The sequence below is a fragment of the Athene noctua genome, chromosome 3, assembly GCF_965140245.1.
Source record: "Athene noctua chromosome 3, bAthNoc1.hap1.1, whole genome shotgun sequence".
In the NCBI taxonomy this organism is placed as follows: Eukaryota; Metazoa; Chordata; class Aves; order Strigiformes; family Strigidae; genus Athene; species Athene noctua.
Window position 1 is genome coordinate 29,889,636 of NC_134039.1, and position 26,298 is coordinate 29,915,933.

The 26,298-nt window shown below is 48.3% G+C and overlaps 2 protein-coding genes across 4 annotated transcripts in view; one reads left to right on the top strand and one right to left on the bottom strand.

Annotated features, from left to right (window-relative positions):
- The first annotated feature begins 250 nt into the window (after positions 1-250).
- MAFF (MAF bZIP transcription factor F) lies at positions 251-3,660 on the top strand. Of its 2 annotated transcripts, none has more exons than XM_074902486.1 (3): positions 251-398; positions 1,445-1,498; positions 1,581-3,660. In XM_074902486.1, the coding sequence occupies exons 2-3, from the start codon at positions 1,463-1,465 to the stop codon at positions 1,992-1,994; spliced, it is 450 nt and encodes a 149-aa protein (XP_074758587.1). In that variant the 5' UTR covers positions 251-398; positions 1,445-1,462; the 3' UTR covers positions 1,995-3,660. The 2 variants fall into 2 exon arrangements, with proteins under 2 accessions (XP_074758587.1, XP_074758588.1); XM_074902487.1 differs by lacking the exon at positions 251-398 and adding an exon at positions 590-779.
- A 986-nt stretch (positions 3,661-4,646) lies between these two features.
- The window catches only part of TMEM184B (transmembrane protein 184B), a 30,879-nt gene continuing 9,227 nt past the window's right edge, over positions 4,647-26,298 (bottom strand). Inside the window, exons 2-10 of one of the 2 annotated variants that reach the window (XM_074902485.1) lie at positions 22,247-22,507; positions 19,594-19,759; positions 15,634-15,724; positions 15,012-15,087; positions 11,798-11,889; positions 11,328-11,497; positions 9,930-10,124; positions 9,007-9,030; positions 4,647-7,946 (exon numbers count right to left, since the gene is read on the bottom strand). In XM_074902485.1, coding sequence (XP_074758586.1) covers positions 7,705-7,946; positions 9,007-9,030; positions 9,930-10,124; positions 11,328-11,497; positions 11,798-11,889; positions 15,012-15,087; positions 15,634-15,724; positions 19,594-19,759; positions 22,247-22,447 — 1,257 coding nt within the window. In that variant the 5' untranslated portion in view covers positions 22,448-22,507 and the 3' untranslated portion in view covers positions 4,647-7,704. The remainder of the gene's footprint in view (positions 7,947-9,006; positions 9,031-9,929; positions 10,125-11,327; positions 11,498-11,797; positions 11,890-15,011; positions 15,088-15,633; positions 15,725-19,593; positions 19,760-22,246; positions 22,508-26,298) is intronic. The other variant, XM_074902484.1, reaches the window with a different exon arrangement.

Sequence of the window (26,298 nt, forward strand, 5' to 3'; positions counted from 1 at the left end):
GGGCCGCCATCCTTGTGAGGGTGCTCTTCTTAAAGTGGCAGCGGCCTATCCCACTGAGCGGACGGGGTCCATCTTCTGCCCGGCACGGCCATTTCCTGAGCGTGCGTCACCTTGAAATTTAGGGAAAAACATCAGTGTTAGAGCGTGGCTGCACTCATAACCCGGTGCGTTTCTTACGCCGGCAGAGTGCGAGGCGGGGCTGTCACCGCGGGTGCTTTAAGGGCAGGGCCCGCCCTGCGCGGCGGCGAGGGGGCGGGCGCGGTGTGATGTCACTGCATGACTGTGTTTTTATGAATGAAAAGAATCCGCGGGTGAGTAATCGCGGGCAGTGGGGCTAGAGGCGCCGCCCGACGGCCCGACCCGGCAGCGGCCCCGCGGGGAATCAGCGCAGCCGTCCGGTAAGCGCCGGTCGGGGCGGCCCCTCCGCTTCCTTCTCCAGCTTCTCCCCCTGCGGGTCGACCGGGAGAGGGGGGCGGCGGCGGGGTCCGGCACCGGCTGGAGGCCGCTCTGCTGCCGCCGAGCGCCGGGACCAGGGCGGGAGGGCGCGGGGGGTGGAAGGAGGGTGTCCGCGTTTTCCTCCCCAGTCCTGGACGCCGCCCCGGAGGGAGCCGCCGCCGGAGCTGGGAGAACGGCGGCGGCTCCTCGGCCCAGATTGCATCAGCTTCCAGCCGCCCCGGCTCCACCTTCCCCGCCGCCCCTCTCCAGCCCCTCACCTCCCCGGGGGGCTCTCCCAGCCCCGGTCCGGCCTCCCGCGCCCCTCCAGGGGCTTTGATGATGAGGTGAGAAGAGGCTGCTGGGCTCCCGGCTCTCTCTCCTAACCCAGAGACGGGAAGGGACCGGCCACCGGCGAGGGACCAGGCGCCGTTTCGGTGACTTTTCCCCGCTGGGCTGCTGAATCACGGGGAGGCCACTTCTCGCCCGCCCACGCCGTGTGGCCGGGCCCCGACCCTTATCGCCTGTGGACACCCGAGCCTTGCACTGGGAGCCGCGGCCCTGGCCCGCCGGACACGGGGTCGGTGGGGTGGCACCTCCACGCAGGTCCTGGCTGGGTGACTTCGCCGTGGTTTCTCCCCGTGGGGCTGCTGCTTTTACTTTCTTTTCAGCCCCGGGCGGATCTCGCCCAGGTTTCCTCCCCGGGGGGAAGCTTTAACCTCCCAGCAGCCCCGGCTGGGGTGTTTTGGGTCCCTTGGGCAAAGCAGCATCCCAGCCACCTCGGGTGGGATGAAGGAGGGATGGGAGGTCCAGCCTTCCCCCATTCTTACTATTTTTTGCAGTCACCATTATTATTATTCCTACATACCTTTTTTAAAGGAGTATGGATGAGTCATGTAGCCAGTGGGGAGACGTGAGCACCGGGCAGGGGGCCAGCAGGGCTGGTGCCCTTTGTGCTGAGACAAGGGGCATGGGCTGACAGTAACCAGCTTTTTTCCTGGCTGCTTGGCAGGGCCAGTGTGAGACAAGGATGGCTGCAGATGGGCTTTCCAGCAAGGCACTGAAGGTGAGCACTGGTGGGACTAAGGGGTTGGGAGGGCAGGGGTCTGGTTTCGGGGGTCTCAGGCGACTGCTCCTCTCTATGGCAGGTGAAGCGGGAGCTGGGGGAGAACACGCCGCTGCTGTCGGATGAGGAGCTGATGGGGTTGTCGGTGCGGGAGCTCAACCACCACCTGCGGGGCCTGTCCAAGGAGGAGGTGGCAAGGCTGAAGCAGCGCCGACGGACGCTGAAGAACCGGGGTTATGCCGCCAGCTGCCGGGTGAAGCGCGTCTGCCAAAAGGAAGAGCTGCAGAAGCAGAAGATGGAGCTGGAGTGGGAGGTGGACAAGCTGGCCCGGGAGAACGCTGCCATGCGCCTGGAGCTTGACACCCTCCGTGGCAAGTATGAGGCCCTGCAGGGCTTTGCCCGCACCGTGGCTGCCCATGGGCCCCCTGCCAAGGTGGCCACCGCCAGTGTCATCACCATTGTCAAGTCCAGCACCAACCAAACCGCCTATTCCTAGTGCTGGCCTCAGTCCCCCAGCTGGGCACAGCACCCCTGGGGCACCTTCCCCCATAAATTGCCTCCTGTACCCTCCCTGACCTTCTCCCTGCTGGGACCTGTGCCCATAATCTTCCTTCTTCCATCCCTTGACCTCCAGCTCCTCCATGTAGGGCAGGCTGCTGCAGCATGGGTGCTGGGGTGGAGGACAGGACTGCACCAGTGGTGCCCAAAGCCCTACAGCCCCCTCTGCTCCCACCTAGCCCTATCCCCTACTGCAGCCCCCCCCTGGCTGGGCACCCCTTGCCCTTGGGGGTATAGGCAGGAGAGGGTGAGCCTGTGCAGGCAGCAGTGGGGAAGCATCCCATGGCTCCAAGCTGGCAGAAAAACACCAGGCGCCTTTTTTTTTTTGTGGAGGCCACAGGAGACCTGAGTGCTGGCCAGGCACTCCCAGGAGCATGTGTCAGGGAGGAAAAGGAGGGGAGAGAGGTTTCACAGAGAGAGGCAGAAGGGTTTCAATGGACATGGGGTGTCAGCGTTGGCCCCACAACTTGGACCATGGCTGGAGCAAGGAGGGAGGTGGCAGCATGGCTGGAGACTCTAGTGATGGAGATGGCCAGGGAAGGTGGCAAGTCAGAGGGGTAGAGAAAGTGACTGCGGGTTGGTGCCTGGGATGGGAAAGCGCCGTGGCAGTTTGTGGCGCTGGGGGAGCCCAGAGCTGACAGTGATGAAGAAAATTCCCTCAGGGAGAGCTGGGGGACATGAGTAATGGATTAGATCAGGCTGTTGCCCACAAAGGGGAACAGCAGTGGTGCTGTTCTATCTCTCTTCATCACACACATCCTTCACGCCTCTTCCTGCCTACCGGATGCTCAGCCTGGCCGGGTATCTCTGAAACACAGTGGCACTAGCAGGAAGGAAGCGGAGGCAGCTGGAGCAGAGATAAACACCGTTTTCCTCAGCACAGGCCAGCTTGTATGGCCCCACCAAGTGCTCCCTGCCACCCCACCACCTACAGAGCCCACAGGAAGGTGCTCCTGGCCACGGAGAGCCAGAGCTGCGGAGGCAGAGAGAAAGGTGGAGATGCTGGAGGTGGGAGGAAGGGGCGGAGAGCATCCCTGCTCCTGGGAGCCGCCTGGCAGGCAGGCAGACTGGCTCCTCCCTTTGGTTTTCCTCCAGCTTGGACGCTGGTGTGGGACAACCGTCTTTTCTGCAGGCTGAAGTGCTGGAGCAGATTTGGGTTTGCTAAATACAGACAGCCTGGAGGAGGTAACAGGAGGCAGACCCTTGGCATCTGCTGCTGTAGATGACCCCCCTCAGCTTTCTGCCCCTGCCTGGGTATTGTCATGCCAGCCACCCTCGGCTGCAGCCTCCATCCCTCCCCAGAGAGAGGTGCCCGCTGCTTGTGGAGTGAGTGCTGCAGTTAGCACCCCCCTACCCCAACTCCTCTTGAGTTTATTTATTGCACGAACATAAGTTATTTTCACGTCCTCTTTGCCATTCCGCCTCTCGGCACAGCCAGGATGTTGGTACAGAGCCGTACTTTATATTTTATATATGCAAATCACATTTTATCTTATATAGAGCAAAAAAAAACTTATTTATTTTCTGACTTACAGTATGTGTCCTACTTGACTCCTCTGTATTTTGTAGACTTTACAAATAAAGCAAGTTTGTGTTTTTTTTCACAGTGAGAATGCATTTAGTCATTCTTGAACTTCAGGACAGAGCTGTGTCTCAGTGAGACCAGCTTTTCTAGCTCCCTCAAGCTTTGCTGCAGGACATGTTCAATAATGTGCCCAAAAAAGATGGGATGGGGGACAGCTTGTGATGCTTTAGAACACACAGCTTTCTAGTCTCTAGAAGAAAAAGGCTCAGTAAGCAAGCTTAATGCTCAACATCACCCCCAAAGCAGTTGTTTTCAGGGGTGGTTCAGCTGTGCTGAAATCAGCTTTTCCTAGGAAGATAATGCTTTTTGCTAGAAAAATCCCCCTTCAGGCTGCCCTTGGACCTGGTGTGGGAGGAGAGGCAGGTGGAATCAGGGCAGCTCTACCCAAAAACATCCCTTCTTTTGAGTGACCTCACTGCCTGACTCAGGAACAGCGAGGAGGAAAGCAGGGAGCTCATGTCCGTGGGTGGCAGGAAAAGAAGGAAGCACGCTGGGCGCCTTACCCAAAGTTGAAGCCCAACCTCCTCCCCGTGGGGGAAAGCCACGCTTCCTCAGTGCCACGGTGGAAGTGATGAGCATATCTGCCTGATGCCCAGGCAGGCCAGATCCCATCAGATTGCAGGGCTTTACACTCACATTCCCTTTTGGCACTGCAAACTGCCCCAGCCCCACCACCGTGCATGGAAGAAAATCCCAGAGCCCCTGTTTGCTGGGGCCAGTGTTGGAGAAAGCAGGCCCCTTTCTCCCACAGGTGTTTTGCACTGAGCACCCACGATCAGGACTCCTCTACTCCAGGTTTTGGTGCCTTGAGCTATCAGTGATGTCTCAGCCCCAGGCTGCTGCAGCACTGCTTCTCCATCAGCTCCAGCCCACACAGCATGAAACTTTCCTCCCTAGAGGACTAGGAGGACAAGCCATACAGACCCACTAAGCCTCAGCCCCTGCAATGAACAAAAACTCAGAATCAGTTCAGGGAAGTCACTCAGACAGCACCACACAGAGGCATCTTAAGTACAATCTATATTATCTCTATATTTGTCATCATATTCGCTCATTTCTGCAGAGTATAACGTCACAAAGACCAAAATAGAGAGCGGCTTGTCACTGAGCTCACATCAGTTAAACACGATAGGTACAAAACTAGGTGACTCTGTCTTATTTATCATACATATTTTTTTTCAGTCATTTATATACAAAGAACTACTCTATATGGAAAAATAATAAACAAATCCCATGGGTATGTTACATGGTAAACAAAAAGAAGGAAGAAAGGAAAGGGGAAGCAGGTGAGGGAGAGCAGCTCCAAGGGCCTACTCCTGGAGTCAACAGGTCTGTTGGGGCCCCTGGGCTACTGTGAGCAGACCTGCAACACCATGGATGCCTTGGCCTCCTTGGTCTCAAACTCTGGGTCTTATAATTTCTCCAAGCCAGAGCGGCTTCAGAACCAGTCCTTGCTCTGGCACTTGCCTGTGGTGAGGGAGAGCAGGAAGCTCAGAGATGATTTTGTGTGGTGTTAAAAAATATAATATATGTATATAAAATTATAATGCATGGCAGCTGTCTGTTGTTTGGGCACTAGTTCTTCACCAGGCTTCTCTGAAGGCAGCTAGTACAAAATGGTTATACTTGAAACCACTACATACAGGAAGCTCTGAGAATATCCAGTTCCTCTGCACAGCATATATATGCAGCATATATTTCCAAATCACTTTTAAAAAACGCTTCCCCAAGCCTGGATCACCTTCGAGCTCAGCAGGGCAATCCCAGAGATCTCAGCCACCCAACACAAAAAAGAACAGGGACAGTCACCAATTAAGTGACCCTGGGACACCATCAAGGCCTGCAAATGCAAGGAAAGGGGACGAAGGGATCATGTCTCATGCTCCACTTTCCTAAGAGAGGGGAAGTTTAACATAAATACCTCACACCAAAAGACTATTAATCAAAGCCATGGAAGATGGAAGGAAAGTTCGTTCAATCTTCAGCCCTGCTTTCCAGGCACCTTACAGCATGAAGAAAAGCAAGTTTTACACCAAGCCCACACAAAGCCTGGCAGATAGAGTTTGCATGTCCACTTAAGCAGCGACAGATTCATGAAAAGCAGTAACTAACTGAATGACATCACAGGATATGTGCAAATGGGAAAATCCAGCAGCAGAGAAGCTGCTGGATCCACTGACCCTGCCTCCAGCTCCCTCAAGAGTCAGCACTGTTGCTCCCACCTGCTTCACCATACCCCCAGACACATGAGTACGGAAGGAGACTGTCCTTATGCCTTCCCCTATCTTATCCTCACAGCAGGGAGCAAACCTGCCTCCTCTTCAACCACATGCTTCTGGGAGGGATGTTGAGGGAACAAGGTGCTCTTTGCTCAGTCACTTCTGAGAAAGTGAATGAGCAAGCACACAGATTAGGATACGAGAGGAAAGGTAAACTCCAGGCAGTAAACTAGACCCCAGTTCTCCTAACAGAGCAACGAAGGGTCATCTGGAAATGTGCAGGTCTGCTGATGGCATCAAGCAAGAGAGGAACAGAGAAACTATAGCCAAGAACACAGCATCTTGCTCCTACCTCTCCATTTTCCTTCCTGCTTGGGGGCAGGGGCATCCATCTGTGGCACTTGAGTGTGCTTCCCCCTCCTCCCCTAGACAATTTTAAGCAAGCAAGAGGCATTTCCTGGTCCCTGGACAGATCTACAGAGAAGTCATTTTTATTCTGGCTCCACTAAGTACCTAGGGCTCAATCCAAAACCCAACAAAAGCAAGGGGAAGCTTCTTTTCCCACTCCCATGGATGCTGGGTCCACCCTCAGTAGCACTGCAGTTACTGCAGAGTCTGTGAAATGTGCAGTGGCAGCAGCAACTGCTGCCTGGGAAACTAAGAGGGACAATTTTAACCAGCTGGGTCATGTAAGGTTTCAAGTCTGCTCCCAAAACAGCTATGGAGACACAAAGCAAAGAAGGAATGTGCAACATTGCTTCCAGAATACTCCAGCCTAGGGGCAAAACCTGTGCAGCTCGAAGGGAAAGCCAGTGAAGACAAACACGGGGAGAGCCACCTGCAAGAGACCAGGACCTGCGCTGGCAGCTACCTGGTGCAATCCAGACCTTTAAGAGGGGCAGCTATGTCAGTGGGGGACAAGAAACAAGGAAAAACATTTTAGTGTTTACAATATCTTCCCTTCCCCAAGAAGGATGAAAGGGCCAGAGCTCTGTAAACTTTCACCACCTATCACAGCCAGCCCTCAGTCTTTTTAGTGGAAGACAGACACTCCAGGGAGGCTTCTTGCCACAGGAACACAGGGGCGATGGGAAGCTTGGACACCTGGTGATTAGAAAACCCCACTCTTGTGAGACAGTAATTCCATACCTGCTGAACTTCAACAAGCATCAGCTTTGATGAGGAGCAGAGGGGGCTGCAGGGAGCAGAGGAACAGTAAGAAACAGTCCTTATACCCCTTGCTCACTCAAGTACAGGACTGTACCATCAAGTGCGTAGGAGGGTGGGCGTAGATGTTCCTTACTAAGGATTCAAGGCAATGGCTATAAGAGAGACCAGTCTCTGGTCTGGTCCACATAAATGCTTATCGCTGCATCCTAATCCCATTCCACAAGGATCAGAGAGATGTTAGTAACAGGGAGCTGAGGGAGAAAACTGTGCCTACATCAACCATTCAAGAAGAGGAATACAAAGTAATTGGGTTGTCCAGTTGGAAACAAAACCCAAAAATATTTTTGGCCACAACTCCAGGCTCTGGCCAGTCATGCTCCACACCAAGCTGGGCAGGTGTGAAAGGCCAGAGCCCCAAACCCTGGAGCTTTGCTTCAGTTAATTCCAGTCTACTGCTGCTGTAAGGAATGGGCTCAAGAGTGGAGCCCTGGCCATTCCCCCACCTCCGCACTGCTCATCATGTCCGTACCCACAAAAGCTAATGGGAAGTGCTCACTTCTGCAATCTCCACTCTCTAGGAAGTGATATGACTTGCATGTTTCTGCTCAATAAATTAAAAAAAATAAAAAGAACAAAAGGAGGAAAATGACAGCCTGTTCTGGCAGTTTCTCCTCCTAGAATTCATCATCAGAGCTCAGCAAGAGGGTCTTCTCGTTGTCACGGGCACCCGAGCAGCTGTGGGAGCGTGAGATAACATGACTGCCATTACGCCAGGGTGGACCATGCTCCAGCGTTGACTGCTGAGTGTACTGCTGGTAGGCTGGGGAGAAGTTGTGGATCGCATCTTGGACAATGTCGTGGGGGTTCATGGTCTCCTTGAGGCTGCTGGAGATGCTCTTCATGGGAGCACAGCGACCTGTTGGGGGTAAGATGGGAAGGGACAAGTGAAGAATACTGATGCCTCCCCCACACCCCTTAACATGAAGGTAAGGAGAACAGGGAACGTGCACTCCTAGGTACTGCAGAAGTTACTTTACAGACTTCCTTAAGCAGCCGCTGAGGAAATGCCACACAAATGGTGTCAAATTTTACCAGTAGTGCTCCTAAATCCAGTCACTGCTAGCTAGCCAAGTGAATCCACCTCAGCACCAAATGGAGGACACACCATGAGAATGGGACATACCCTCAGAGACAGCCTCCACTACATACTACCTGTTCTAGCTCGGGTGTGCAACGAAGACAGCCAGGTAGGGAGGTGCGCCTGTAAAGGGTTTCAGAAGACAAAAAACTAAGGAAAGTCTAAATATATAAGAGAAATGGCATTTGCCATTCCCACTCACTGGAAGTTAGACTGATGGGCGGCATCAAAGCGTCCACAGGAAAGAGATCATAAAAGTGGGGAGCAGTGCAAAGGAGGGAAAGAAGAACAAGCAGTACTAGAGGCAGAACCGCCCCACTGGTGGAGGGTGCCACAGCAATCCCGTGAAGGAAGCAACAGTTGGAGATTGTCCCACTCAAGTGCTGAGCACAGAGGAAGGCTGTGGGTCCTTCTAGGAGCTGCTATTTCTCATGGCTTCTAGGTCCCATTTCCAGTGTGGGCTTCTGGCTCTGCTCAGTCCCAGGGATGAGCTCCCCAAACAACCAAAGCATGTTAATTATCTGTGGCAATTATGCAGGTGAAGGGAGGCTGGGGTGAGAGCACAAACTGGCTCCTTTGAGAGTCTGTGCAACTCTTTGGAGAGAGATTCACAGTCCTGACAGAAACGCTCTAAAGCCAGGTGTTATGCCACTGCCCATGGGGCTGTTTTACAACTTCAGATCCAGACAACCCTAAAGCAGCTGTGCGAGACAGTCGAGTTACAGACCTACAAGGAAGGGGGAACAAGGAACAGGGCAAGCAGCAGGCAGGCTGGGAATCAGGACAAAACAGCATCCCAGTTAAAAACCAACAAACACAAAGAGCATGCTGTACCTACCGTATGGCCCATATGATGGAACAGCTGCATCAGGGACCAGTGGCCAAAGCAAGGGAGAGATAAAAGGGAGAGAAGAGAGACAGAGAAAGAAAGAGAGAGAGGAAATAACAAGAACTGAGCAAGACCCACCACCGAAACATCCCCCACTGTACTGGCCAGCAGTTTACCCTTTCATCACCCACCTCATCTCCCCCAGCTGCAGTCACAGTCCTTCCAAAACCTCTGGGGCTGGCTGGGATGGAGGGATCATCTACATGAACACTGCCCAAGGGCTGCTGTCTTCCCACACCTTAGCACACACTCCCCCCAGCAGGAAGGAACCCCTTTATTTGGGGAACACTGAATGTACTTGCATAGACTGGGCACAAGAACCACCTTTTCCCAGAGATAATGTCCACCTCCCTCTCCCCTGGAATAAGATTTCTAGCAGCTCAGCCCTCACAAAATCATTACAGGAAGATCCTCTTCCTCCAAGCCAAACATATTGCCAAAGCACAGCCTCATCTTCCTGATCCAGATTCAAAACAGAGCCTGTTTCAGGGCCTGTCCCTCCTGCCTTCAGTCTGTTGCACAATCTGGAGTGATGGAGTTCCCCTTTGGGGAGACAGGAAGGAGGACAAACCCACTTTACCAAAAGGATGCAACTTCTTGCAGCCCTCAGACCTGCAACAAGCTCTCGTGGGCGGCATACTGGGGAACTGAAAAGGGAACAACACAATTCAGGCAAGGTTTCTGCCCTGCAGATCCCATTGCACAATTAATCTGTTCAGACACCACAGAGGCGGGGATGTGATGTTTTTCCAAGCACTCAACTCAGGTTGGGAGTCATATCAGTGCGTTGGTTGCTAGAGGGACCAGTCTCCACACTGGTCCACACTTCACTACCAAACAGACAATGTTCTACGTGCTAGCATATTTCCTACCTTGGGCATCAAGTCTCTTGTCCACATACACCTTGTATGTGAAAGCATGGCGTAGGGCAATGGCTGCAAAGAACATCTCCACGCAAATGATGAAGTCCTGATATCCGGCAGCTACGGTGCCTTCACCCACAGACACGCTGGCAGAGTGGATTTTGGGGATGGCACCACACTTTTCCAAGATGGCCAACAGCATCCCTAAACAAAGCAACAAGTTCATGTAAATGTGCAGAAAACACGATCACATGCTAACTGTAAGGAATGGACAAAGGTGTCTATGCTGCATGTCCTAGATGCATACCCATTTAACACAGGAGCTACAAACAGAGCGGGCTAGATACTCCCACCTACGCTCACCTGTACAACAGAGAAAGGATAAATAAATGAGAAAAATACATAAGCAAAGAATGTTCAAACACTGACCCTCTTCTATTCTCAACTGACGCATAATCTGTGGAACTAGATGCTGCAGGACTTAAGTCCAAAACCGTAAAAAGCAGTCAGATATTTCTGTGCACACTTCTGTGATCTCAGCACTTCCATTAGCTACAGCAAAAACTGAGGTAACAGAGCTTTTAATTTAAGCATAAAGTGGTTTTGACACACCATAGCAAGGAAGATATTTCTCCCTGTCCATAGCCAGGTGGCTGAAGAATTCCACAGAAGGCAGAAAGTGTGTGACCAGATGGCCCAAGATGATAAACTAGACAGCTCATTAGTTTGTCTGTAGACAGGGAGGATGGGCCATACTCCAACAGCCTAAATTCCACCTAAATGCTCACTCAATTAGTCTTTGAAGTGCAACTTGGTAAACTTAAGTAGGGCATCAAACAGGGAAATGCTTAGAGCCAATTAGTAAGAGGCACTAAGCTGAGGTGGAATTTCAGCTTTCTGTATGTGCCTCTGCATCATATGTATGTATTCTAAATGTCCTTCCACTTGGTGGCGGTTCCACGGCAGCACACTGCATTCAGACAGCTTGCTACTTCACATGAATCACAGACATACCATTAGATTTTTAATTATAGAACACTAAAACAAAACAAAAAAAAATTTAGATGTGCCACTTTAATCAATAAAATGGCAGCATGCAGATAAAATGTTGGCAGCTTGTGCTTTATGATCATTCCAGGAATGCAAAGGACTCTTCATCCAAACAGCTGATTTTGCCAGGCAGATACGCAGGGGCACATGCACATGGAGAGTGAGGATTCAGGAGCATAGATACAAAGATGAAAATGAGCAAAACAGGTTTCCCAGAAAAAAGCAATGAAAGACTAAAAAACAAATAATACAGAAAGACATTCTGGATATTGATCAGCAGTTGCTCTATCAATTCTAGTACCTGAGCCCCTGCAGAAAGATCTTTGTGTCTACCAAGGGAAGGGAAAAGCAACTCACCTTGCCAGAAGGACAGGAAGATGACAGACTTCACCATGAAGAACTTGAGGACTGGGCTATAGGGACTCAGCAGCTCACGTGTGGCAAAGTAAAAAAGGAAGAGGGCATACAGTGCCAGGCTGACAGAGATGTTGTAGATGATCGTCACATAGAGGTAGCCACTGGTTACACTGAAAGGAAAAGACGCATGAATGCCTGAAATTTCAGTATGATCTTTTCCCCTTGCTGCTGTCACTGGAGACTTCTAAGACTTTGTGTTTCCTTCCTGCTTCCCTGTCCCATTCCCTCCCCTGAGCTGAGGTAGAAGAAACCTGAAACCAAAAGGTTTACCCCTGCCCTCTTTTCTCACGTGTATATTGAGCCAGTGCTGTCCCCACATCTTTTCCCACAGTCCAGCACACACACACGGACAGAGAAGCACAGCTGGGCAGAGAACAGCCAAGTCATGCTTGCTAGGCAAACAAACTTACTCAAAGTCACCATCCTGGTACTTGCCGAAGGCCTGAAGGATGACTGTGCTGATCGCCATGAGGGGCTTCACCACACAGAACTGCAGGGTAGCCTACAGGAATGAGAGAGGAGGAATGAGAGGACAGGAAGTCCAAAAGGCCAAGTTCCCAATCACCATGAGCATCTCCACTCGGACAGCACAGCAATGCAACACAATCCAGCCCCAGCAAGGACTCTGACCTCAGTGCTTGCTAATCGACCATGCTTGAGGCCTGTGGCACCCAACAGGACAGAAAAGAGACTCAGAAGAAGTATGTGTGCTATCTACTTGTTCAGGATGAAAAACCTCTGTAGGTTGCTCCCAGAAATTGCTCAGCTGCTCTCTTCCAGAGCCATCTTTCACAGGCTGTGCTGCATCACATTTATGCATGGTAATGGTCTGGGAAAAAAAAAAAACCACACTGTGCTATGGTATGGACACAGCAAGTTTAACAAAAGGATAGCAGGGAAAGGAAGCAAACCTCAATCCATAGTTGCCATAAAGGTGGGCAAGATGGTCCCCTGGATAGCAGGGGAACCCAGCTCTCTGAGGAAGAACTTTGACAATTGCCATCACGTTAAGGCATTTAATATATACAGCAAGGTATGTTGCCAGACAAAAGTTAAGAGCTACTCAGTTGTCACCCATGTGACCTTACTAAATCTCCCCAAAGGCTCCATAGCACTTGGGATCAGCTCTATCCATTCTGCCAGTTTCAATCAGTGCTCCTATTGGGACTTGTCCTCCCCCAAAGCAACCCCATGCTTCATCTTTCTGGAGATGCTGAACTCCAAAGTCCTAAAACGCATAGGATTGTGACCCTAAAAACATCACCGATGCCTCCCTGAAGGAGGTTGCAAGATCCTGGGCAGGTGCTGACCTGCACACATGTGGGGAGGGCTGTGTATGGAAAGAAGGCAAAACCAAGCAGGAATAATTGCTTTGGATACGGTGCAATTTGTTAGTGGTCATAAGACTTCAAGGAGATTAAAAACACCAGCACATGCCAGTTAGTGAGTCACTGTAAATATGTGAACTACAAAAGGTCAAGCTAATTCGTAAACAACTCTGTCCTCCGAGCTTCCCCTCCTTCCAATCTGGGTATGTTTTAACCATTTCCCTGCAATCCAGACAACCATGTCCTATTTTTAGTTGCTTCCCTAGAAAATGCTACGGCAAGCAGGAAGCACATGGATGGTGCATGACCCATCTGTGAGGGTCACCAGACACAGACCCAGCTAAGAGTCTTAGTCAAGACATCTTTGAGGAAACAAGCTGTCCAGATACGACACTGCAGCCACCAGCATACCACCCAACTGCTGGAGGGCATCAGGCAACACAAGCAGACTGACTGACTGACAGCAGGCACCTGCCTGGGAATAGCTTGGGGTGGGAGTAAAGATGAAAAGAAGGAATGGTTGTAACACACAGATTCCTTCAAGATGAAAGGGGCTGGAAAGAACAGAAAATGGGCAGGTAGTGGTGGGAGGCAACAGGAGTGGTGGAGATGCTGAGAACAGGGATAAAATGGGCAAGGTGCTCCTTCCAGCACATTCCTCTTCCTGATCACAGTGGTGGATACCACACAGATCATCACTGAGATGTGCTCTGTTACCCTCTCACACCAGCCTTCCCAGGAATTTGCCTTGAAAGGTCTTACTTGGCAATTCTAGAAGTCTAGAAGTACCAGAAAGTGAGTTTTTGTGTCAAAGGTTTCTCACCAAGGCAATGTTTAAGCTCAAGCCAAGAAGGACAGAAGTATTTAAACAAACCTTTGCAAGACACCGCCCTCACAGCCTCCACAGCAGACTTAGCAGTTTGCAAAGGCCAGGCCTGACTAGAAGAATGGCTGCCAGACAGAAGCAAAGGAAAAGCAAAATATCCACCTGAGTTACCAAATGAACTGAGAAGTTGCAGAAGCCAGAAGAACCACCCCCCTACACCCTCAAAAGACTGCTTCTAGTCCTCACTGTTGTGAAAAAAACTTTCCGAACACAGCAGGTGCAACACATGTGGAGATAACTGCTAGAGGCTGTGGGACATGAGAAACAAGAGGTCTAAGGAAAATTATTTCTCCAGCACCCATTCACATTGATGGGTGTTACATCTGCTTATGACACATTTAAAAGGTTAACATTATGAGCAAAAAGAATAGGTAATGCATCAAATCAAACAAAGGGTGTACAAATGAAGCCCAAGAGAAACAGGCAAAGGAGTATACTGGGAGCAGACTAGAAAATAAAGAATCAGGGAAGAAAGCAGGAAAGCCATGAGGACAGAATATGGGACAGAGACAAACGGAACAGATAAAAGAAAAATGTAGTCCTTTGAAAAAGGCCACTTGTGGTGCAGAGATTAACACTGGATATTACTATGAGGGTGCACTGTACCTCTGATGCTCCTGCATATTGCTAAAACACAGAAGACGGGTCACGATGTGGAAGAGAAGCCAGGGCAGATATCTAGACCAAATGACTGGAATTACAATGATCTGAATACTTTCAAAAAACCAGACCTGCCTCACACTGTCTCCAAAGAAACCTCATATGCTCATTTCAGCAAGTGGGCAAAGCCTTGAAACTCACCTGCTGTTTCATGACAGTCAAAGGTGACTGACCTGGGATGAGCAGATAAGGCCTGTATCGAGGTTTAGATCTCCCCCATTCCCTCCCCCTTGAAATACCCAATTCAGCACAGACACACACACATGGTGAGCAATACTTGGTTCCTCCTACAAAGCACTGTGTCACACTTAACCTCCACCCCCTCCTCAACTCCAAACCACATCAGCAGCACTGGGAATTCAAGAGGCTATTACACAACTGTGGGGTGTCTGCAACACAACACAGCCATCAGTTTCTTAAAGTTGGGACCTCTGCAATCCAGAAAGGGAAGAGGAAATCAGAATTTCTTCGCAGGACTAACATCGGATCCAGGAGATAAACTGGGCCTTTTGCTAAGGCCTTCCTGGTATGGGGTTGAGTAGATAATGGTAAGATAACTCAAAACAAAGAAAGAAACAAAAAAAAACCCCAAACACCCCCTCTTCTCAGCAGTCTGCAGGCCTCTCAAAATGCTATTCTAAACCCCCTCAAAGGAGTGCTCATCTCAGAAGTTCAACACCAAAGGCACCATTGCCACCCACACACACTTGATTCACTTCTGGAGTATGGCACAACTCCTCTGGCCCATACCTGTTTGCAGAACCTCAGGAATCCAATCGAATAGGTCTTTCCCCACAGGCAGCAAGTCCCATATACACAGCTGGACCTGAAAGAGCCAACACAAGGATGACAGGGTTCAGAAGTAAGGTTTGGGCTAGAGTGCAAGATTACTATCCTCTTTGTCTACCTCTCTGTAGCAAAGTTGCAGAACTGGTGCTTTCTCCAACCATGATTACAGTTACAGCCATACCATCTTTTGAAGTTGTGTTTAAAACAACATCCTGACTCTACAGTCCAATGTATTTTTTTTTTCTTTTTAACTGAGTAGCATGGGGAGAAACACAGATCCTAGAGGAAGCACACACAACCAACTGAAGACAGAAAAGATTTAAAGGAGGAGAAGGGAATAAGAAATGAAATAAAGGAGTAGACAGGTGTCCAGAAAAGCTGTGAATCAGTCCATCTTGCTTAAGAGTATGTGATCAGCCTGATCTGTCTCAGAGAACAGAGTACTAGTAAATTATCACCATCCATGTTGCCCAGTCCCAGCAGATATTTGCCACCTGACACAGTTTTTCTGGGCAGAGATAGAGACTGGTAGATAGGCACAGGAGGAGAAGAGCATCAGGCTGTAAGCACAATAAATACTCACTCAATTGGTTTCCCTCTGATCTCAGACATGATGGAGCTCTCCCCTCCCAAATACTCATAGCAGAGGCTGAGAAAGTTGTATATTACAAAGGCTGCAAAGACATCAATCAGAGTAAAATGACAACCAACTTCAAAACAGGTGCAAGGACCAAGAGTACAGACAACAGACCAAACATTAGCAGGGACTACTTATGCAGCACCTTTCCCTTCAAAGCACTCCAGATTGTTTTCACTGCATTTACCGTTCTATCTCAGCACTCGCAAGACTATCTGGCCTGGACTTTGGCCAAAGTCCCAGGCCAGTTCCATGACTCATGCCAAAAGGGTCACAGGACCATTTAAAACTTGGTTAGTCTGTTTTACTTGGCATCTGTAAGATGCCATTCTTTACAGGGTTCCTGTGCATTATTCCAGGACATTACATGGGTACTAAATAATCTGGAAAAGTTATCACTGATTCATCAACCATTCCTTATCTCCTGTATTTAACCTTTTAGGTGACACAGTTTCTCTCTGAGGTAACCAGACTACAGACGAAAGAGCTTGGAGAAACAGAGGGGTTTTACCAACCACTGAAACTCTGTTTTCATGTCTGGTGGAGACTTTTGAAAAACAAGCTCTGTGCTTCAGTTCCTCAGAAAACTGAAATTTTTTGCATACTGAATAAATAGCCTTCTCCTTGGGCCGCCTCTTTCTGCCTTCCCCAGCAGCCTAGTACAGATGAGGAAGAGCCTTCGTAGACTGACTGCTAATACTCTGCCCCATTTCAATGCTCGTCAAGGCTCCATTTTGCTGATACATATAAACTGAGGTGAAAGCACTGTGGGGAGGGCTCTCATCATAACTACAGACAAGTTTCCTTTTCACAGGATCCAAACCCATTTAACTGTGCAAGGAGTAAGGTTGTACATGCCCTGTCTGCCACTCCTGACTTGTTATAATTGCTGTTGGACCCTCAAACAGTTGTGAGATTTTAGGTCAAGGACTGTACTCCTAAATTTGACACATACAGCCTTGGGGCAAAATGACAGACCAGGTGACCCTTCTTTCAACATTATTTTCTATGATAGTCTGTACCTGGACATTCCCTGGAATGCCAACACCGAAATCCTGGTTTTGGCTCCCAGCACTGACATAATACAAAGATAAAATAACTTGTGATGGAAACAGAAGTCTTGAGGAACTTTGAAATAAGAACAGAAGCCTAATAATGTACAGTGCTGAGAAGCTGACCTCACCAAGCAGCCAGTTATTAGCCCTGAGGTCAATTTTCTCACATGGATGAACTTCCAAAGCCAGAGACAGACATTGACTCTAATTCTTCTAATAGTATCCAAACTATACCCTGGAAAAAGTACAACACTCCTCAAAATGCTCATAGTCTCAAAACATTATATTTATGGCTTGTAGATGTGCCTAGCTGGCAAGAATGCTCCAGCACATAAAGGCCAGTGGTATACCTGCTTCTATGTATGTAATTGGGATATTGTTATTCCATCTGTAATCCTTGTTGTTCAATAAAGTTAGGTATGTTCACACAGCAATGATTTTGCAAAAGCCTTAATTAGGAGAGAAAACATCAACCATGGAAAACGTATTTAAATAACTGTGGTAACCCCTTTTGCCTGCAATTTTCCTGCAACTTAGCTGACAGCTCCCAGCACACAGAGGAAGAAAAGCTGAGCTTTTCCTATTATCCTCCAGTGACCCCTGCCCTCTGATGTGGTCATTACAATACCAGCTGCCCATTCCACAAGCACTAGGGAAGAGATGACATCAGAGGACGAAAAAAAAGAAAAAAGGGAGAGGAAAATACCTGTCCCTCCATCCCCAAAAGAAATGAGTGCTAACTATCAAAGCTCACCACACCAGCAAAAGAACTCTTCTCCCATTCCTGATCCACATTCATCAGATGGTGCTCATGACATCAACATAGCAAAAATACCCTACTGTGTTTTACTGACACTCAGGTTTGTACAGAAGCACAGCCACATGAAAGAGCAACACCAAAACATGCTCCTCCTAATACATACTACAAAATGCAGCCCATAAATGGCCCACAAAAGCTTTCAAAATTTATTAGTAGGGTCTTCTCCCCCCATTCCCTAACAGAGCTCCTCCCCACTTCACAACCTAAAATCTTCCCAAAAAAGAAAGGATGGGGTGGACGGCAAGGAAAGGAAGAGAACTAAAAGGCTATTTTGAAGTAATCCCCAGAAAAAGCGAGGGAGAGAACCTGCTGACCAAAGGTGCTTTCACCTCCACCTGTAGTCTTCTTGCACAGCCCAACATGCAGAGGTGAACTCTGGAGATGGGCTGCCTCCTGAGCAGATGCTCGGACATTTGCAAACTCCCCAAGTGAGGCAGAGGGATACTGGCTGTTGCTAGGAGAGGAGTTTGGCAGAGCAGCAGGCTTCTTGCTAGACCTACACACGCGTGCAGGGCAGGGAAGGAAAAAAAAACAGGCCCAAACAAAGATGCCTTCTGAATCACGTGTGCATGTTTGCCATCTGCTGCTGCATCTCAGAGCACTGTTGTGGATGTGAAGGAGGGCCTGCTGGTCCCTTCAGCTGATTAACTTGTTCACATGGCCAGGGGCACTTCTCTGCAATGCAGATCTCACCAAAATAACTGCACCAATGAGTTACAATTTCATGGGGGTATGGTGATAAACTATCCTCAAAAACACACTGCTAGAGTGCAGTTTCTCCTGCTGGGTGGGTAGAGGCTTCTTTCTAGATGAGATCAGGAGGGAAGCTGAGATAGCATTCGTAGGAGAGTAACTGTTTCTCTCACATACAACACTAGTGGTATTATCTTCAGCAGATAACCAAAACCAAAGCAATCGGTAACTCATCCTGAACACGGCCACCCCCTCTCCCACAGGGTTCCAAGGCACTTTACACCTCACCAACCCCAGAACATGGTGGCTGTGCTACCCTGTGCAAGCACACAAGTGGCCACAGGATGGAACTGGAAGAATACATTGCTAACAAACTGCATCAGGAAAACAGGACAAAACAAATGTCTGGCTGCTGAATAAGTGCTGTTAGAAGAGCCAGGAGCTATAAAATACTTCACTACACCCAGGTAGAATCAGATTTTTGGCTTTACACCTTTCTGAAACAAAGGACCCAAGAAAATAATAAACTTTGTCTCTACAGAGACAAAGTCTGATCAGAGGGAAGGCTCACAGATTTACAGAATTGTCTAGGTTGGAAAAGACCTTGAAGATCATCCAGTCCAACCATTAACCTCACACTGACAGCTCCCAGCTACACCAGATCCCTCAGCACTATGTCGACCCAACCCTTAAACACCTCCAGGAATGAGGACTCCACCACCTCCCTGGGCAGCCCATTCCAACGCCCAACAACCCATTTTGTGTAAAGAAATGCTTCCTAATATCCAGTCTAAACCTTCCCTGGTGCAACTCCAGGCCATTCCCTCTTGTCCTATCGCTTACTACTTGTTTAAAGAGACTCATCCCCAGCTCCCTGCAACCTCCTTTCAGGTAGCTGTAGAGGGCGATGAGGTCTCCCCTCAGCCTCCTCTTCTCCAGACTAAACACCCCCAGTTCCCTCAGCCGCTCCTCGTACGACCTGTGCTCCAGACCCTGCACCAGCTTCGTTGCCCTTCTTTGGACACACTCAACACATCTTGTCATGCTCAGAGGCCATCAAGGGAAAATGTCAGGTTGGACAGGTCTTTGAACAACCTGACCTAGTGAAAGATGTCCCAGCCTACAGCAGGGGCGTTGCACTAGATGATCTTTAAAGGTCCTGACTGACCCAATCCATCCTACAATTCTATGATTTTCAGCCACTGAGCAAGCCATGGTCATCCAGTGAGGCACACCATTAGGTGACAGTCATGCTTGCTCCATGTTCCCAACCAGAAGCAAAAGTTCTCTCGGGGTAGACTTCCCACCTCCTCCATTTTCTGTCTGACCCCTTCTTACCTTCGTAGCAGTCCCGCACTGTGCCAAAGTAAACATAGTACTGGTCATTGGTGAAGAACAGGAGACTGAGCCATGAGTCAAAGGCGTAAATGGGCACAATGAAGAGGATTCGAACAATGTAGCGCTGTTCATTTGGGCAGCTATAGCAGCGAAGATGCATGTAGATCTGAGAAGATGGAGAGGGGAGACCAGAATCAGCGGTATATGGAACAGAGAGGAGAAGGCAGAACTGGAGAGTCAACTGGGCCAGGAAAAACAAACTCAGTAAATCACCTCTTGATTGCCTCCAGCAGCCTCAAGGTGATGAACATAAAAAAAGAAAAAAACCACTGTTATCATATGGCATTGATATAGCACCCCTTAGCTTGCAGAGAGGCAGAAGGAGGGGGAAAAGGAAGTGGAGGCATTTCTAATCTAGTTTCTTATAGGGAATTAATTTGCTGTTATTATCATCACCTTGCCCATGTTCTTTTGTTCATAACTTTCTTCCCAATTATCAATCCTATATTCCTCCTTTCCTGTTTTAAGTACCTAAGATGCATGACACTGCAGGCTGCTTTTCTCTGCAGAGGGAAGGTGCATGCACTTAAGCACATGCTCATTGTATACACTCTCACTCTCTTGGCAGTTTTGGATGCTTCTGAGACTTTCACCTGAAACAACCTAAGAGAGACCTTCACAGCACTGCCAAGAGCTGATAAGCCCCAGCCCATCTTCTCAAAAAGTGCCATTCTGCACACTGCACATCAGTGATAGCACAGCCACAAAGCGTCAGCCATCAAGTGAGCATTGAGCTCATCCACCATGCTGAAAGGAACGACAAAGCCACACTGCTTGTTTTGTCTGACTGTCTGCACACGTGTCAATCCTTCCAAGTCACCCACTGGGGGGAGCACAATGTCCCCACCCTACCCAGTCCCACCACTCACAGTTTGTTATCCATCATTAAATCCCACACCCAAGATGTTTTTTCGCAGAATACCCACCTCCTGGAAGAGGTATTGACCACAAGTATACCCTGTAGATGAGCATCACTTCTATAATGGCCTAATAACATGGCCAGAGCTTCGGCGTGAGTTGCGGGTACGCTCTGCTGACCACGGAGTCAACAGAGGGCATGTTCTCCAGAGGCAAGGCCTCCGCACGGCAACGCTCATCAAGGTGCTGCCCCAACTGCTGGCATTAATAACAGCTAGTTTATTGCATACATGCCTCATGACTGACCAATTCTGCTGCCTGAAGAGGCACAAGCATTTGTCTGAAGCTTCACCCTGCATTTGAGGGTTCTGCGAGGATTCTCCAGGGTCTAATGAAGCATACATTGATGATCTTGCATCTCCCTCATAAGGGAGAGGGGGTTGTCATTCCTCAGCTGCCTATTGTTCACCTCTCCTGCCTCCTGGACAGATCTGGTCAAAAACCAACTGAAGGGCTCAAAATACTTCTGTTTCCTCTCCCTAACCCATAAGGAGCTCACAAAAGCTTAATTTCCTGAGGAGAACACATTGAAAATAAACTAACAGACATTAGGAATATTTTCTCCTTGTGACAATCCCGGCAACACACTTCACCCAGCACAGGGACAGCTGACACCGGACTTCAGATGACTACAAACTTTGCCCTTGGGATGTCACAAGAGCCCTGCGATCCGTGCGCCTATGAGAGCACAGGAACTGCTGCCTTGTAACAAGACAACAGTGCATTTCAATCAACAGTGTCTCGCTGGCACAGACCTCCACTGGATTCTTCAGCAAAAGGCATTAATACCTAACTGTGCAATGCTATACTACAGAGGAAAGATTTCTTCCTACCCTCAGTAGGCAATGAATTTGTGCTCAGAAACAGGAGGATCCATGGCACTTGTAATTGTTACCTAAGCTGGTGAAACTGCAGGTGTTACTCTTATTCATCAGTGACTAATCCATTTTTGAACTTCACTAGCCCCTGTACTCCATCAATAGGCTGTAGTTTTCTAGATCCTAGTCATCAGTCTGGAATCTACAGACCAACAGATACAAAACACAGGTTAATAAATAACAGGGCTTGCGTTTCCCCACTGTGTTTTAGTTCACATGACAACTGTGTGAAAGAGAGGTACAGAACAGGATGCAGGGTTTGACTTGTTCTGGCTCCCAGGACACCTGCCCCAGAAAGAGGGGAGGGGAGAAAAATTAAAATAAAACATTTCCTGCTGCTCCCTTCCGCAGCAGTGTTCAGCCTGTGGAATCCACTGGCACAGGAGATCAAAGGAGATATGTCAAGCAACAGATGACCATGATCACTTAGCTAACAGCTGACACAATAACAAAGTGGCTAGATTCAGCTACAAGACCTGGGAAAGGATGACTTGAGATAACACGCCTTTCTGCAAACACTCAGGAGATGGCCAAATGTTTTACACCTACTAAAGAGTTTGCTTCCTCTCCATTCATACTACAGAAACGGTCTTAACGTGGATAGAGAAAGGCCTTCATATAAAAGTTGCTACCTTGATCAGCACAGATTATATGTTAGACCCCAAAGAAGAGGTCCTGCTACCACTCCAGAGCCTGCTAATCCCCATCACACCGCTGTATCTGGCAGAGATGTGCCAGGGGATCATATGTGTAACTCCATGCGAGGAAAAGGATAAGCATGAGCGACAGGATTTTACCTGATGGCAGGTGATGAGCAAAGCTGTCCATACAAAGAAACCTGAGATGGCCTGAGCAGCGGTAGTCATGAGGAATACTGGCTGCTCTACAGCTGTGGGACCGCCATCCTCTGGCATCCAGGAGAAGTTGGGAGCCACAGCTGGAGTGGTGGCAGTTGACCCCAATCTGGGGGCTGCAGTGACGTCACTCATCACTATCATGGTGCCTTTTGGTGTGAGGTTCCTGTTGCGATTGCTAGAGAGCTGCCCACGAGCCAAGACCTGTCAAGGAAGAGAACCAAAAAGCAATTGAACCCAGCTGAAAGAACTCAGGAGCATAACAGTAGCAGTACTTTGCATCTCTCACATGCCTTTCACCAGGCTGCTCACATGCTTTACAAACAGGAGCTGGATAAGTCTGCCACTGCCACCCCTCGTGATACAACAAATCATGTGGGTACTCGGGAACCTCTCTACCACTCAGAACACAGCCTCCCCGAGACCATGAAATACTGCCACCACCATGGTCACCACCCTTCTGCAATAAAAATCTTTAAAAGCAAGATGAATACAGCATTCACCTGAGAGCAGAAGGAAGTGTCTAAATCACCCATACTGGAAGATGACAAGCACGCTTAAGTTAACAGCTCTACTCTCCACAAAAGCACTGGCTGTCCTGCTGTGTCCTGAAAAGCCAGAGTCTTAGTCTAATGGTTTTACCTGGAAGGCAGCAGAACAAGCATCAGCAGGCAACAAGAACATGCACCACAAAGTGACACTGTGCAGCAAGGGGGAAAGAGCAGCATCCTCATTCCTCCAGTGAGCAATCCCCACCTCTCCTGCCATTTTGAAAACACCCTCAGCCCAAAGCACCTTCATTGGAAGGGTATGGGCTGAAATCTCTTGTTAGAAAGAAGAGCATGAGGGCAATGCTTTTGTATTGGCATGGTATACTTAGCCAGCCTGTCAATAATTCTAACTTAGCATTGTTTTCTACATGACATGAATGTAACCTGATTGGCTTTTCAAAGCCAGTTGACCCATGAAAACACACCCAGAACACAAGGATACGCAAGATTTCAAAGCAGTATGACCCTTGGTCATTTCCTGGATGAAAAAGCTGTTTTCTTTCAATGGAACAAATTCTTGAAGGTCTAAGATCTAAAGCAGCTATTATTTCCAATTTGGTTGTAAGAGGGCTCTAATGTGACCTCCGGCTTGGAGGAAGATAATCCACTTAAACCAAGATCACAAGCAGACAGCCATTGGTTTTATCCACTATAAGAGCTGCTTCAGATGCAGTGTAGTAATGACACGGTTATAAGGGGAACAGCATAATATTGCCTCCTTCTGAACCTCCTAATAGTTTTTGGCATACACTGTCATTTACTGACAGGTCACAGCAGTACATGAAAGAGAACATACATCTGCAGAAAAACTGCCCCAGCCTTGCTCTGCCTGAAGCCCCTGCACAAACTGGGGAACACACACCCAGTAAAAGCTGAGGGCCAGGAGCAAATCATTTCCACTTGCACACTAAAGTGTGCAAATAGCCCCTCCAGCACATACCTTTCCAAACCACACACACCTGCACCAGCAGTGCTGTGGCACCCTGATGTTACGCCACGTTCCACCTCATTTCTGCTTTCTCCACAGTGGGAAGAGAACAAATACAAATCCTGGGAAATACCCAGATTTGTTTAAGCAGATATTATCTTACTATAGAGGAGGTTTCACAACTGTTATAGTTGAATTGTCAAAATAATTGTCAAACTCGACTTTTCTTCATTCTTTCCATTCATTCTTTTTCTAAAATTTCCCTACTCTGAGTTACAGCTTTCCATAACTGCACATACTGAAGAGGTAATTCCTTTCCAGTCCTGATCAGTACAGGAAATTTAGCTATCAAGTTTTGAGTTTCAAAGAATACACACAGACATTACATTATCTATATTATATCTAAAAATTTGGAGAAATGAAGGCTGGATGGAGATGTCACAAGGAAGCAAGGTTTTTATTGCTTTGAGAACAGTTATCTACCCAAGTGACTTCTGAAGTGACGGAACACTCACAGTGCTGAGAGTGCTTCAACTAAGCTCACAAAGGGCGCAACTAAAATGAAATCAGAGCAGATGCACCTGTGGTTAACCTAGCTCTAAATAAAGTTCAGCCAGCTGCAATCCTGTACATCCCAGTGCACTTTGAGAGCTATGCAAAAGAGGACACTGTTAAGCCCTTCCTATAGTTCATTGGGGAGAGGATCTCTACTGCAGACCACCAGTGGCAGGAGGGACAAGACCTGGAGCTCCACACTCCAGATAATCAAACCACACCAATAGCACAGACCCAAATGCAGCACAGGTTAACAACAGCAGAACTGAAGATCTGAAAGGGAATTCCTCTGCTTCTCTGCACTCATTTTAAAAGCAGCTGAAACAGCAAAATGTCATCAGCAAGCATTCTGACATGACAAGGACACTTACAAGTTTAAGTTGTATGCAACCTTAACACTGCCCCCTTGTGATTATACATAAACTGTTGTTAATTACATGATTATGCATCATTCTCCACCTAATCCCCTTTAATTCACAGTCACTGAAACTAGTAACTCTTTCCAGTACTGTGTTCTGAAAGAAAATATACAAATTTTCTTAACCAGGGTTCCACTTCTCCTAGCCCAAACCCCAACCCACCTCACCCATGAGCACCCCACTGTTCCTCAGGGTTGCCCCTCAGGACAACTTTTAATTGCTTGATACTTTTTATTGGTTGTAATTGCTTGATACTTTTTATTGGTTGTAAGCATCAGTTTGCAGTTCATTCTCCTTGCTAATGAAACACAAAGAAACACTGTACTCTCAATTCTGCAAAAGTAACATATACCTTCCAAATTATCCTTTCTAATCTCCTGAAGTCCCATACACTATTGCTACAGTGACAGGTATAAGCAGTGCACAAAGCTATTATGAAAGACTACTGGATTCAAGAAGCTGAAGCTGTAAGAACAATTCTGTACTGTATTTAAGAAATAAGTAATAGCACAGATGCTTGCAGCCTCAACCGGGTGAGTGGATTTCAGCTCATTCACTACCACCAGCTCAGAGTCTGATAGCTCCTCTTTCGCCTTGTTAAAAAGAGCATCATGACAGGGCTATGGCAACCCTCTTAACAGGCCTTGTTTCCAAGATGCCTCTTCCTCATTGTGCAACAGGACCGAGCCCAGCACATCATCAGAACAGGCTTCCAGCAAAGGTGCTACCTGGGAGCACATCACAGCAAACATGCTGCCTGGACAAACTTCAGATAGAGCACCCTGGTGTAAGAAGCTTCCCTCTTACCTGACACAGTGAATGTGTTTGTTTGATACTTGTTTTTTGGACATCTACCTCCATCACAGCCCATGTCAGTGCCATAACACATACCTTCCTGCTTCCTCTCATGTCCAGGGAAAAAGGTCCTTTCCAACAGCCACAAGCTATGCCATATTCACCTCAATTTTCTTCATTCTCCCACTTTGCTACTCCAGCTGTGCAATAACCTGACAACAGTGTAGACCACTGGCTGCGATCTCTTTTCTCCCTGCTGGCTACATTTCTTCATTGTTTCCTGCACATTTTAAGCTCCTTGGAACAACCACCTTTTTGTTCTCTGCCCATACAGTTCCCAGCACCGTGGGGTACCAAACCATGAGGAAGGCACTTGACATTACCATATGGAAAATTAGGAACATCTAGAAACCTGAACTGCCAATGCAATATAATCTAAACACATAATAAATTTTGAAGAGTTCCTTACTCTTCTGCCATATCCTGTTTTCTCTGCCCATCTCTTTCACCTCCACCTCATCGCTTCCATTTCAAGGGAAAGTAGAGTTACTTGCACACTTACTCTCCCCCTCCGGAGGGCTCTCTTAAATATACCAAAGGAAAATATTTCAACATCTGTAAATTTCATTCCTGAAGCTTTTCCCATCTCCAACTGATTACCTTGCTCCCCCCGGAGGTAACCAGTAATATGGCACATCCCAAACAGGACCAAGAGAACAGATAGCCAAGATAAGCACTAAACTCTGG